Source organism: Oncorhynchus masou, chromosome 11 (assembly GCF_036934945.1).
Source record: "Oncorhynchus masou masou isolate Uvic2021 chromosome 11, UVic_Omas_1.1, whole genome shotgun sequence".
Taxonomy (NCBI): Eukaryota; Metazoa; Chordata; class Actinopteri; order Salmoniformes; family Salmonidae; genus Oncorhynchus; species Oncorhynchus masou.
The window spans coordinates 58,510,985-58,526,112 of record NC_088222.1 but is presented as its reverse complement, the minus strand read 5'-3'; the positions used below and the strand labels follow the sequence as shown (position 1 = coordinate 58,526,112).

The following is a 15,128-nucleotide window of genomic DNA, read 5'->3' as shown; positions in this document are numbered from 1 at the left end:
ATTGTTTGTACAGATGAATGTGGCACCTTCAGGCATTTGGAATTTGCTCCCAAGGAAGTCTACAATTTTTTCTGAAGTCTTGGCTGATTTTTTTTTTTTTTTTTCAATGATGTCAAGCAAAAAGGCACTGAGTTTGAAGGTAGGCCTTGAAATACATCCACAGGTACACCTCCAATTGACTCACATGATGTCAATTAGCCTATCAGAAGCTTCTAAAGCCATGACATACTTTTCTGGAATTTTCCAAGCTGTTTAAAAGCACAGTCAACTTAGTGTATGTGAACTTCTGGCCCACTAGAATTATAAATGAAATAATCTGTATGTAAACAATTGATGGAAAAATGACGTGTCATGCACAAAGCAGAAGCCCTAACCGACTTGACAAAACTATAGTTTGTTAACAAGAACATTTTGGTTGAAAAACTAGTTAATGGCTCCAATTTAAGTGCATGTAAACTTCTGACTTCAACTTAGAATTAAATGATGTTAGTAGAGTTTTTAGGTTACAGATAGTTTGTAGTTAACTAGTTGGCTGGCTAATGATAGTCAAACAAACAAGCTAACATACCTTTTTTGCAGTTTCTCACACGGATACACTGAGGTGATTCAAGTGAATTGTGTTTCGCGACACAGAGCTTTTGTATTGCGCACTGGTCCCTGGTACGCTGTGTTTCTCGAGTTGCAGGCTGCCTGCCACAGCTCAAAGAGCTAAGTAACCTTCATAACTGTGTTGAAGCCAGATGATCTATTTACCAAGAAAAGCCGATGTGCTCCACAGAAACTATGTTTGGTAGAAATAGGTGTGGTGGCAATGATTCTGTCGTGGCGCAGCGCCACACTTAAATGAAGGCAGAGGAAACACTATCTTACTGCTGTACATTGCATTTTTATAAATACTGTTTATATAAAAATAATAATAATAATAATATATCCCATTTAGCAGACGCTTTTGTCCAAAGCGACTTACAAGTAGGGGCCACTTATAATCGAACCCACGACGCTTGGCGTTGCAAGCGCCATGCTCTACCGACTGAACACAGGACCCAAAAACACAGCCTGTAGTTATATACTGGATTCTCGACAAAGCTCACTAATATATTTACTGCTGTACATATTCTTAGCATATCTGTTGGTGTACGTACACAGATTGCACTTTGATTACTGATAGTTTTATTTGGGTTATTAACTGGATTGGTCCTGACAGACGTTTTTGATTTTTTTTGTGTAATAATCTAATTGTCAAGGTAAATTACCATTTTTATTAAATACCATTAAGAAATTATCAAATTGTTGGATTTATCTTCAATCCAAAGCGGTTCACTGGGTTTTCATACACAATGACTATCAGGACGGATCACATAGGCCAACTACACTCACTGTATAGAACAGGGTCTCCTGGCACATTTCTCTTCCATATTTAGATGTATGAAGAGATTAGATGGACACCGTGAAAGGTTCCGGTCATCACCAGCTCTCTTAATGGAGTGTCTGGGGAGTTGCCAGCGTAGATGGGGGGGGGGGGGACCTACATTAACACTAGATGGGCGTGGCCGTGGGAGTAGAGCCCAGTTGGCTGCTGAGCCAGCGACCAGAGGAGTGTCTCGGAATTCTAGAATCTTCCCTCATAGAACGTCGTCGAATTCAGTACTGCGTCAGTGTCCAAGTCTGGGAGATTTCTTTTATAAAATAACTTTTGGTTTTTGTCTGTAAAACACAGTAGTCAAGAGACACCATTACAGTGCTGGTGTAATCAAAGTGAGGCAACTTGCAGGTGGGGGCCTTTCACATTTAATGATACACCAGTAAATCAGATCAAGGAAAATGACAGGAGCTGTGCAGCTGTCCAATATGGGTGTTATAATACAGTAAGTGGTTACAACAGTCCTTAGCTAGAACAGAAATATTGCTCGTAATAATTACGGCATAACATATTGCCGTACTAGCCCTATATGTTTACAGTTACACAATACACTACCATTGCTGTATACCAATGCTTATGGGACTGAGGGGGAACCCCCAGAAAGCATGGGGTCTTGCACTGTGTGGCCATGCGGAGCACAGGCAGGCAGAACAGTGTGTGCCATATACATAGAGCCTATGACTTCTAGAGACAGAGTGTACCTACAGCAGCCAATGGCAGACCTCCACAAAGCATGCTGCAGAAACTCAATGCTCGACAGTCAGCGCCCAGGAAGAGCAGCAGCACTACAGTATCTCTGCAGCAGAAGACCAGTGAGCCGTGAGCTGTGTGCTTAGGGTCGTTGTCCTGTTGGAAGGTGAACCTTTACCCCAGTCTGAGGTCCCGAGTGCTTTGGAGCAGGTTTTCATCATAGAGCTCCCTGTACTTCGCACCGTTAATCTTTGCCTTGATTCTGACTAGTCTCCCAGTCCCTGCCGCTGAAAAACATCCCAGCAGCATGATGCTACCACTACGCTTCACCATAGGGATGGTGCCAGGTTTCCTCCAGACGTGTTGCTTGGCATTCAGGCCAAAGAGTTCAATCTTGGTTTCATCAGACCAGAGAATTTTGTTTCTCATGGTCTGAGAGTCTTTAGGTGCCTTTTGGCGAACTCCAAGCGGGCGGTCATGTGCCTTTTACTGAGGGGCAGCTTCGGTCTTGTCACTCTACCATAACGGCCTGATTGGTGGAGTGCTGCAGAGATGGTTGTCCTTCTGGAAGGTTCTCTCTCCCATCTTCACAGAGGAACTCTGTCCGTGACCATCGGGTTCTTGGTTACCTCCCTGACCAAGGCCCTTCTCCCCCGATTGCTCAATTTGGCCGGGACGGCCAGCTCTAGGAAGAGTCTTGGTGGTTCCAAACTTCTATTTAAGAATGGAGGGTTCACACTATTAGGGTGTGGTGCCTCGTTTAATGTAGAAATGTCATGTCTGTGTGGGGGACATGGGTGATCGAGAACACATGAAGAAAAGGAAGATCTCAGCTAGTTTGAATGAACAAGACTCGCACCAGCTTGCCTTTCATACATTACTGTGCTCAGCTATTCTGCCACCTTGATTAGCACAACTCGACAAAATCAAATTAACATTTTAAATGACTGCAAGAGCAATCGATGTCTAAAAAAATATACTCTCTGTTCTATCAATACCCATCAAGCAAGGAAAGAAGAATACTACTCAGTCTCTGGAGAAAGAAGAGAACAGACGTGACTGAGGTTTGATGGGGGCAGGGGTGTTACTGCCACCATTATGACACCACATTGGAACGTGTTCAGGTCTGTTGAGTGACAGACCAGGACTGCTGAGCCCGGTGTGGCTGGAAGCAGTGTATAAGTGCACTTCCTGAAAGAATACGCACCAATGAGGGGAGCGAGGGAAAGGTAAGAGAGCACAGTCTTTGCAAAGATCCCCACTAAGCAGGCAGCTCCTGTGTGATCTATTTGCACACACACACACTGGGGCTGGATGACTCGCCTGGGCTGGAGAGAGAGAGAGGGTTTACATAAGAGAGTAGCACACTGCTGCTCTCGTCTCCTCCTGTCCCTTGGTCCCCATGTCAGGGTGGCTGCATAGGCACATACCTTTCAGTCTCTGGTCTGGCTTAAGCCCAGCTGCACTATGCGCCTTGCACATTCCTCTGTGCCAAAGGGGGCTCAGGAGGAGTGGCCTGTTCCACAGCAGGGGAGAATCATCCTGGCTCTGGGTGGCCGGCCCCTCCAGGTGATTGACCTCTTTCAGCAGGCGTAAGGACATGAGGGGTGGGGGGAGGTTGTAGGCTAGAGCTGGTAGGGGACAGTATCCTGTTTCATAGCAGGGCAAAAGATCAGAGAAGAACCTGCATGGCCTATGTGTAGCACTGCTGATCTTTGATATCAAAATCTAGAAAACTCTCAGATACTACTACAGCACTTAAGTGTACCTTCCCAGCAATACTGCTGTCATGTTAAATGGGGAAAATAAAAAATTCAATGAAACTAAGGCATCTTCCTCTGCATTCATCGTCATGGGAAAGTCTTAGCCCAGATAAGTCTGCATAATTTATGAACTGGGTCATCAGAGAGGTACAGTTCAGATAATTAAAGTACTAATAAGTCAGGAGAAGAAAAAAAATCTTCAAGACGAGTGAAAAAAAAAAAAAAAAATTCATGTCGGAATATTATTGATGCTATATCGTTTTGACAATATTGCAATATTATTTTGCACTCGTTGGCTGTGCCTACTTATTTTCCTTCATAGCTTGTTCTCCATCTTTTTTTTTCTTCTTTTTTTTTTTTTAAATAGGGCAGCAATTTGTTTTATGTACTTTTATTTCTATGACTAATCTAAACTCATTATCATGGCTTTCTTGTCACTCTGCAACAGATATGTGAGCAATATGTTTGGAACATCGAATCTTAAAAATCACAGTATCGAATTGTAATACATATAGAATCTCAATACATATCAGCACCTGAGTACAGATATAATCTCGTATGGTCCCTGGCAATTCTCAACTCGAGTCAAGATCCACATCAAAACACTTGTCAAGGAAAGATGGTGGTATTCTACAGGGAAGGCTCCCAAAAGGAATTCAGAATCCACTCAAAAAAGAAGCTTGAAGGATCACTTCAGCATAATTGGGCACTAACAGGCATCAATGATAGGGGATAGGGAGCCCAAATGTGTAGCGACATCCACTGAGGAAATAGTCATTGCAATAGAAATTATAATGGTGCCGGGGGGGGGCTGCAGTTTTACGGGCTCCTAACCAACTGTGCTATTTTGTGTGCTATTTTGCATTGTTTGTAACTTATTTAATGTTGCTGATAAGGTCTCTTACGACCAAAAAGAGCTTAGGGTTATCACAATAAGATTACTCACCTCGAACTGGACTAACGTTTTTTCTTTAAATGAGTTCGACGCCAATGATATACTGCTGCTCTGAGAACAGGCTCAAATCCCTGACATTGAAAAGACAGAAATACAGGGGGCGGAGATCGGGGTGCCTTGTAAGAATTCAGTGAGTGGGTAACCAGCCTCTACCATCCATTCTATTGGCCAACACGCAATCACTGGAAGGTAAACGGAAGATCTGAGACTATCCTAACCAACAGGACATTAAAAAAGGTAATATCTTATGTTTCACAGAGTCGTGGCTGAACGACGACACGGATAATATGCAGCCGGCTTGACAGAGGTAGAGGACCACATGATAAGCTGTAGACCACACTATTTAACAAGAGAGTTTCTTATTTTTCGTAGCTTTTTATTTACCACCACAAACCAATGCTGGCACAAGCTATGTGGCCATGTGTAAAAAAGAAAATGCGGTGCTCGTAGTGGCCAGGGACTTTAATGCAGGCAAACTTAAATCCTCTGTACCTCATTTCTACCAGCATGTCACATGCAACCAGAGAAAAATAAAATATATACATTTAAAAAATAAAACCCGACCACAAACTCCACACACAGAGATGCATACAAAGCTCTCACTCATCCTCCAATAGGGAACTCTGAATATAATTTTATCCTCCTGATTCCTGCTTACAAGCAGAAAGTAAAGCTGTGAATCGCTACATACAGAAGTGGTCAGATGACGCGGACACTACGTTACAGGACTGTTTTGCTAGCACAGACTGGAATATGTTCCGGGATTCATCCAATGGCATTGAGGAGTAGACCGATCTAGAAGAAAAATAAACGCACACTTATTAAGACGAGGTGCTGGCTAGCGGAGTAGAAACTTGAAAATAAAAGAGAGCCGCACACTCTAGGAGCTCAGATGCAAAAATGTAATACCAACGTTTCAACAGCCAAGCTGTCTTCATCAGGATATATTGAGGAGTAGACCACCTGTCACCGGCTTCATCACACTGCTGCGTTGCCAAGCACGACTCCAACACCATCATTACGTTTGCTGACAACAGTGGTAGGCCTGATCACTGACAACGATGAAACAGCCTATAGGGAGGTCAGAGAACTGGCAGTGTGGTGCCAGGACAACAACCGATCCCTCAATGTGAGCAAGACAAAGGAGCTGATTGTGGACTACCTTAAAAACAGAGGGCCGGGCAGGACCCCATTAACATTGACAGGGCTGTACTGTAGTGGAGCAGGTTAAGAGCTTCAAATTCATTGGCGTCCACGTCACCAACAAACTATCATGGTCAGAACACACCAAGACAGTAGCGAAGGCACGACAACACCTTTTCCCCCTCAGGAGACTGAAAAGATTTGGCATGGGTCCCCAGATCCTCAAAAACTTACATAGCTGCACCATCGAGAGCATCCTGACCGGTTGCATCACCTGGTATGGCAACTGTCCGGCATCGGACCGTAAACCACTAGAGGGTAGTGCGTACGGCCCAGTACATCACTAGGGCCAAGCTTCCAGACATCATGGACCTACAGTACCAGTCAAAAGTTTGGACAACTACTCATTCAAGGGTTTTTGTTTTTACCATTTTCTACATTGTACAATAATAGTGAAGACATCAAAACTATGAAATAACACATGGAATCATGTAGTAATCAAAAAAGTGGGAAACAAATCAAAATATATATTTGAGATTCTTTAAAAAGTAGCCACCATTTGCCTTGACAGCTTGCACACACTTGGCATTCTCTCAACCAGCTGGAATGGTTTTCCAACAGTTTTGTCTCCAGTCACCCAAGTCCGACTTCTCTGCTTGAGACATCTGTGGCATTGTGTGATGACAAAACGGCACATTTTAGAATGGCATTTTATTGATCCCAGCACAAGGCGCACCTGTGTAATAATCATGCTTGATATGCCACACCTGCCAGGTGGATGGATTATCTTGGCAAAAAAGAAATGCTCACTAAAAATGGATGTAAACAACATTTGGGAGAAATTCTGAGAGCATTTTGTGCAAATGGAACATTTCTAGGATATTTTATTTCAGCTGATGAAACATGGGCTTTAAATGTTGGGTTATATTTTTGTCCAGTGTAGATGAAGAGGAGACATGTTAAAGAATGATTTTTATGCTTGAGACATGGACTGTGTATGTGTGCCATTCCAGGGGTGAATGGGCAAGTGAAAAGATGGAAGTGCATTTGAACGGGGTATGGTAGTAGGTGCCAGGCACAACAGTTTCCCGTGTATCAAGAAAAGACAAAAGGACATGGGAAGCATTGTGGGAAGCATTGGAGTTGACATGTGCCAGCATCCATGTGGAATGCTTGAGACCTTGTAGAGTTAATGCCCCGACAAATTGAGGCTGTCCTGATGGTAGGGGGTTAGACCCATCGCTGCATAGTTAGCTGGTGCGATCGTAGTTAGATAGCTAGCTACAACATTTTACAAAACTGCCAATTAACATTAACTAGCTAGCTGCCTAGCATGTTGAGTTTAACGTTTGCTTACTGTTAGCGTTGATAATAGATAGCAAGATAACTAGCAGGAAACCCAACCCTCAGAGCTCTGTGGCCGCAAATCTGGGTTTGAAAACCTGTGTGGACTCCACACACACACACTACTTTTTAAGGCTGCCCCAGAGAGAGACTTAGCGGATTTATCGACATCACTGTTTGAGTGTGCCCGCTCGGCTGAACGCAGCTGTACGGCGGCACTGCTGGGCGGCTGCTGAGTGTGTGCACCCATCACTTTTTAAAATCTGTTCCTTGTTGTTAAATGACTCCACATGCATGAATAATTATTTATTATTTTAATTATTTTGAAGTACAAATATTTTCTAAAAAGTTTATCTACCTTAACCTTCAATTATTTAATCAGTTCCTCTTCGTTCCAGACTCCCAAGTGGCGCTGCGGTCTAAGACACTGCATCTCAGCGCAAGAGGCAACACTATAGTTCCTGGTTTGAATCCAGGCTGTGATTGGGAGTCCAGCACAAACAAAACAAAAAAATATTTAAATGAGACAAATTGCTGTTACGGTATAACTGAAATATCCTATGAGATAATGTGCCAAATACAGTGCCAGAGGCATCACTACAGGCCCTGGTTCGAATCCTGGCTGTATCACATCCGGACGTGATTGGAAGTCCCTTAGGGTGGCGCACAATTAGCCCAGTGTCGTCCGGGGAAGGCAGTCATTGTAAATAAGCATTTGTTCTTAACTGACTTGCCTAGTTAAATAAAGGTTACACACACCAAAACGTTGAGGCTTTTATGCATGTCCCCATTACCAGTAAAACATAATAATCAAAACCTATTTCTTTCACTTACTTGCTGAGCTGTGCTGTTTCGTTGTTCAGTCGTTTAATTCTCAACCAGGATTTCATGACATAGAGCTGAAACTTCACCACTGTCTGTCCATGGCTTTTCTTTCTCCGTGCGCACTGTCACTGTGTCCGTTTCCATCTTGTCCAGCTGCGTATGTAACATTTTACGTAAACCCCGTTTCTTGTCTGCATCGAAGTAGCGGTCCTTGTACATAGCGTTGAGCATAGTGGCGACACAGTAGAGAGAATGCCACCGAATCGCTTTGTCGAGCAGGCGTTTTAATGCCATGACAGAGGGTATCACATCTGCTGCAGGCGCAGTGGATGAGCATATATCTTGAGTCAGTTGTTTGAATGGAGCTTGCTAGTGTGTTCATGTTTCCAAGTTTCAAACATGTTCTCAAATGCCATTGAAATGGCAGCGGCGGTATGACAAACCGGCACATTCACGACATGCAACATCCTCAGTCCGAAATCCTCAACGACACATTGTGCTGTCAGACTCAGCATGCTCACAGGGCTGATATCGCTGGTTCAAATGTCAGTCATAATGCTAATAGCAGTGACGCAATGTTTATTTTTTAGCAGTGACGCCATTAGTGTGTAACTTTGGTAGAGCAACATCTGAAAAATAGCACACTTGATAATGTGCACTAGTGCTCGACCATTCGGCAAAAGCCAACATCACAGACATCAGAACGGTTGATTGTCAAGGGCAATAAATACCATTATCTTGCCATTAATGGATTTCGCCTTTGAGTTAAGTCGCTGAAATTGTCTTACTCTTTCAAATGACTGCTCGATCTACACAGCAGACATTGTGGGCTAGGTTAGGAATGTTGCAAGTGAAGCGCAAAATTTTACATGGCGTCATTACGTTATATAGGTATGCACGTCAGCTTTGACATCGGCGTTAAACTAGACATCGGGCCAATGCCGATATGTTCACCAATATATTGTGCATCCCTAGTTGTTACAGGTGTCAAGCTTATGGGCATGTGGCGCACTGTGTAGGAGGGAGGTTCCCATGTGTGAGAAGTGTGCAGAAAGGCATGAGACAAAGGAATGAGTAGCATTGGGAAAAGAAGAGGTATGTGTTAATGGTAGGGGTGCCCAAGGGGCTTCGGATCAGAAATGTCCAGTGTGAGAGAGGCAGGTTGAGGTTTCCAGGGTTAGAGTAGTGCAGAGGGTGTCATATGCTGAGGCAGTGAAGAAAGTAATGGGTCAGGGGGAGGGATCCTGAGAGGATTTGTGAGTAGTAGATCTATACCAATATGGAGAGAAGGCCAGTGATATATACAGTGTTGCTATGTTTGCAGTTTCCACACTTAATTGGGCTACTTTGAAAAAGTTGCGAGTGAAAATGTATTGGTTCGCAGGTATTTGCATTGCGGCATCTCATATATATATATAAAAAATTCCCCCACTGTGAACTGCTCCTGACTGTCAGGCAGTGAGACAGGCTGTTGCTGAGTGAGTGGTGGGGAGGGGAGGGCCGGAGGGGTGTGTGTGTTGAGAAAGCACTACAGTTATTGGCTGAGGCACATGAGCGAGAGAGCAGCCAGCACGTGCACACGTTATGACAACTTTTTACCAGTTGTAGGTAGACTTTTGATTTTCATTATTCGAGACAGCTATTTTCAAACCTTTTTCCATGAAACATTAATACTCTAGAACTGATGCACATCAAGAAATAATGGCGACAAAGCACTGGAAAATGACTTTGGGGCGCATTATATAAATCTACTCTGGGGTGGTTGAAACTGCATTCTAATGTTGACTGCTTAAAGCAAACGGGATCAAACAAAGTGCTTCATGCATGCTCAGTTCTTGGGTCTCGGGGGCTGCATGAGTAGACATTTTAAATGGAAGCTACGGAACACCCTCGCACGGTTCTTTTTATGGGGGAAAAGTCCTAAATTAAACTGACAGGCAGTGTGTGGAGAATTATACATTTGCCTTTGTTGGCCATCAAATAGCCAATTAATGTATATGCCATTGTCGGCTACCATTTGATACAATAAATGTTGAAATGATGATATCACTGGAGTCATTGCAAATCATTTTGCCTGTAACTTCAATTTACCTTAGCCTTGTGTTATTATGAACGCATTAGATTGACGGTAAAAGTAGTCAGATTAGGCTACAGATAAAACAAATGTAAAAAATAAACACTGGCTATTCAGTTCATTAAGACATTATTAATATTTCATTCAGTGATTTAAATCATGACCCCATCCTCAGTAGCCTATTCCAGCAGGCTATTGGGGAAACAAGCACTTCTTATTGCGAAATTGCTTCGCTATTCATGTTGAACAAATTTGTCTGTGAATTTGAACTAAGCAAGCTGCGAATTGTTCAGTTTACATCTTGCCTATATCTTGTCTAGGCTACTGTAGACCGCCTGAAATGAGATGAAGAACATATCAGGGGCAATAGGCTACCTGCCTTTATCGAAGCAAACTACGGCAACATTTGATTAGAATCATAAACCCAGATTTGAGTCTGAAGCCTATGCCTATTGAAATGACAAGTCAATCTCGCAAATGGGCCATTTATAAAGGTTTATAGGTCTAACATCAGCACAACTGCCGGAAAGTAGCCCAACATTAGATTTTTTTATGTTCATCCGGCAGGGTACCCTAGTGGTTAGAGCATTGGACTAGTAACAGAAAGGTTGCAAGTTTAAATCCCCGAGCTGACACGGTTGTTCTGCCCCTGAACAGGCAGTTAACCCACTGTTCCTAGGCCGTCATTGAACATAAGAATTTGTTCTTAACTGACTTGCCTAGTTAAATAAAAGATTTAAAAAAAATAAAAAAGTGTTTCTTGCTCAGAGATTGAGATCTTCTGTCCAACATTCATCACTCAAACTCTCCTGTCGGATTTATGTATTGTTATGCAAATGCACAAAAGCGACTAACTTACAATTTTAAACCTGGTTCGAGCCCCAAATGCTGATTGGCTGAAATCCGTGGTAACCGGTTTATAATAGCAATAAGGCACCCCGGGGGTTTGTGGTATATGGCTAATATACCCACACCTAACGGCTGTATCCAGGCACCCCGCATTGCGTCGTGGTTATTGGCCACTGTGGTATATTGGCCAATATACCCACACCTAACGGCTGTATCCAGGCACCCCGCATTGCGTCGTGGTTATTGGCCATTGGCCACTGTGGTATATTGGCCATATACCATACCCTCGTGTGCCGTATTACTTAATCATAGCAGTCAAGCGAGTTAATTTTCCATCAATGGATGTGGATTTATCTAGCAAGTTAAATAAGGGCGACATCAGTTCTCATGTCACATATTCAAATTCCTTTATTACACCATGGCATAGCTTGCAATAATTATTTTGAGGAAAACTAAATTTAGCTTCTCACGTTGTTACAAGTTACAATGATATCTTAATTGGCTCGATAACTTATGGAAAATGGTTTAGATATGGCAACTCCTTACTTGCTGTGGGAACAAATGGGGCTAGTTTTCAAGCCTTTGGTGCAGGTTTTGAATAGTCATAGTTTTCGACATGTTTACTTGACATGGCATCCCTGGATATATTCTTCAGTAAGATTGGTTTTGTTCATAGCAATGGTTATCAACAGTACTGCAGGGATGGAACACAAGTCGCAGAAAATAGAGGTTGTGGTGGCAGACGCAGAGAAGTATTTGGGTGTATGATTTGCCGTCAATAGAGTTACCGGGTATGTTGAGTATTGGTGTTCCGTCCTTTAAGCCAGAGGTAGGACTAGATAGGTTTAAATAGTGGAGTAGGGTGGTGGGGTATTAATTGGTTAAGGTTTATATGGGCGAAACAAATACCGTACTTTTTCCAAACAAAGTATAAGAGGGTTCTATTTCAGTCTAGTTGGTGGCAGTACTACAACATTTCTGGGTACCGTTAAACCTCAAACTCAAGTAACTTATACTTTCCTTGAAAAATTGTTGGCAAAACTGCAGTCGCTAGCAAAGTAGCTTCAAGACTAACGTTAGCGAACTAGGCAACGAAGCCGCTATTTCTAGTGTAATGGCATTACTGTCAAAATAGCTAGCTAGTTCATCAAATAACCAACATTTGTGAACAAATGGTTAGGTAACCTTAACCATTACCCATGACACGGTAGCTATTGCAATTTGGCAACCATTGTTAACCGCCATTTTACCACAGATTTTAGCTCACGTTCGTTAGCTGTCATGCTCTCTTGTTAACGAGCGTTAGCTAGTTACGTTAACGTTAGTACATCCATTGACAACTAACAACGAAGTCGGAACAACAGGACCACCAGCAGAAACAACCAACGGCTTTCAAGATAGCATGGGCTGAATATCACCCATGCCCATGCAATCACTGAATAGCCGAAAACCCAGTAATACACATGTGTATCGCTTGATATATTTGTTCAATCAAACCACTAACGTTCAATGACTAACTAGTTAGGAAACCCTATCTTCAACGATATGTCTCTACTACGATCTCTTACAAGCTAGTTAACGAATCCATCTTCAAACCACCTCATCCGCTCCTCGAAGCCCCCCGCTAGAGAGGGAGACAAGCGAATGAGGGACATACTCCGCATTGACAGTAAATCTTAGCCCTTACCATCGTATCGCTCGGCTTGTTCGGCGAGTTTGGCCTGGTATACTAAGTGTTCTCGATCTGCCATGGTGTTCGAGGTCGGGCTGTCGATAATGTGCGGCCTGAAGGAGAGGCTTGACCGTGGGTCTGTCTCAGACTGCGGTTCCTGGTGGAGCAGCAGCTCAGCGTCCCCACTATCTAACTACCGGTAGCACTGGTTTAAAGATGGCGTCCGAACTCAATCCGGGAAATTGACGCAATCCACGCCAACACCACATCCCCGCTCTTCACCTTTCTTTCTCACACACTCCGGTGCAAGCTATTGGCCACTACCCATTTCATCTCATGTATTTATGGTGTGATTATATGGCAACCAAAAATCTATTGAAAGACAATGTGTATGTCAACCAAAATTCGTTGGAAATTCAATGTGAAACACAGGTCAGTATTAAAAAGATTCAGTTAAATATAATCCACTCAGCATGACCAGACTCCATAAAGTAGTGTGCATATAATAATGGTGGTTCACACATCAGGGCCACATATTTATATTTTAGTATATGGCTCTGGTTCACAACTCCTTGTCATTGCTGGAGTCAATACTGTTATTATAATACTACTCCGGAGTGGCGCAGCGGTCTAAAACACTACATCTCAGTGCTTGAAGCTTCACTAAAGACACCCTGATTAGATTGCAGGCTGTATCACAACTGACTGTGATTGGGAGTCCAATAGGGCAGTGCACAATTGGTCCAGCGTCGTCTGGGTTTGGCCGTCATTGTAACTAAGAATTTGTTCTTACTTTTTTTCTAATTTTTAAAAATTTGTTCTGACTTGCCTAGTTAAATAAAAAAATACAAGTGATTTTAACCTCTTCTCACCAGCCATGTGAGCCATGGGTAGTCAATCAGTCTGTCATAATCTCAGGTCGGCTGTATGCATTGTTAGCTTTCAAACTCTAGGTGGCATTCCGCATCCTGGTGGGCTGTGAGCCTCCTGGCGGGCTGTATCACCGCCTGGTACGGCAACTGCTCCGCCCACAACCGTAAGGCTCTCCAGAGGGTAGTGAGGTCTGCACAACGCATCACCGGGGGCAAACTACCTGCCCTCCAGGACACCTACACCACCCCATGTTACAGGAAGGCCATAAAGATCATCAAGGACAACACCCACCCGAGCCACTGCCTGTTCACCCCGCTATCATCCAGAAGGCGAGGTCAGTACAAGTGCATCAAAGCTGGGACCGAGAGACTGAAAAACAGCTTCTATCTCAAGGCCATCAGACTGTTAAACAGCAACCACTAACATTGAGTGGCTGCTGCCAACACACTGACTCAACTCCAGCCACTTTAATAATGGGAATTGATGGGAAATGATGTAAAATATATCACTAGCCACTTTAAACAATGCTACCTAATATAATGTTTACATACCCTACATTATTCATCTCATATGTATACGTATATACTGTACTCTATATCATCTACTGCATCCTTATGTAATACATATATCACTAGCCACTTTAACTATGCCACTTTGTTTACATACTCATCTCATATGTATATACTGTACTCGATACCATCTACTGTATCTTGCCTATGCTGCTCTGCACCATCACTCATTCATATATTTATGTACATATTCTTTATCCCCTTACACTGTGTATAAGAAATTAGTTTAGGAATGGTTAGTTAGATTACTTGTTGGTTAGTACTGCATTGTCGGAACTAGAAGCACAAGCATTTCGCTACACTCGCATTAACATCTGCTAACCATGTGTATGTGACAAATCAAATTTGATTTGATTTTTGCTTTTCCCCTAGTTCTCAGCCATGACTTCTCCCATGACTGCCTCATGTGAACTACAATCCCGACGCTGTATTTAACGTTTAGAAAAGTCAATAATCACCTTTCGCAACATGTCTTTCATCAGCGAGAATTCTTAAAATAAAAAATATACTCTTACTGTATCAGTTTTGCACAGATCCATACAACTATGGGTGTCTCCATCTGACAAAAATACACTTCCGCGAGTTGCACTTACACAAAGGTGTTCGGGGGAGCTTGCTATATAACTAATTAGCACAGGTGGTCGCCTCCTTGTCTGTTTTCTGTAAACAAGCGCTGTAACATGTAGATATGGCGGTGTGGGAACACTAACCGTATCAAGGTGTGTATAACAAATTGTATCTCATTGATATGATATCCTTATGCTTCCAAAACTATACAGCAAGCAATGCATGGTAATGTTCAGACTGAGCGTCTGGGATCTTAACAAACTTCTTAAGGAAGAAATTTGTCTAAATGACATACCCAAATCTAACTGCCTGTAGCTCAGGCCCTGAAGCATGGATATGCATATTCTTGGCACCATTTGAAAGGAAACACTTTCAAGTTTGTGG

General features: G+C 42.9%; 1 protein-coding gene across 3 annotated transcripts in view; it reads right to left on the bottom strand.

Annotated features, from left to right (window-relative positions):
- LOC135548886 (14-3-3 protein epsilon-like) overlaps positions 1–12,986 on the bottom strand; it is a 30,657-nt gene extending 17,671 nt beyond the window's left edge. The window contains exon 1 of one of the 3 annotated variants that reach the window (XM_064978950.1): positions 12,751–12,986. In XM_064978950.1, coding sequence (XP_064835022.1) covers positions 12,751–12,814 — 64 coding nt within the window. In that variant the 5' untranslated portion in view covers positions 12,815–12,986. The remainder of the gene's footprint in view (positions 1–12,750) is intronic. The other 2 variants (XM_064978948.1, XM_064978949.1) reach the window with 2 other exon arrangements.
- Between the last annotated feature and the right edge of the window lie 2,142 nt (positions 12,987–15,128).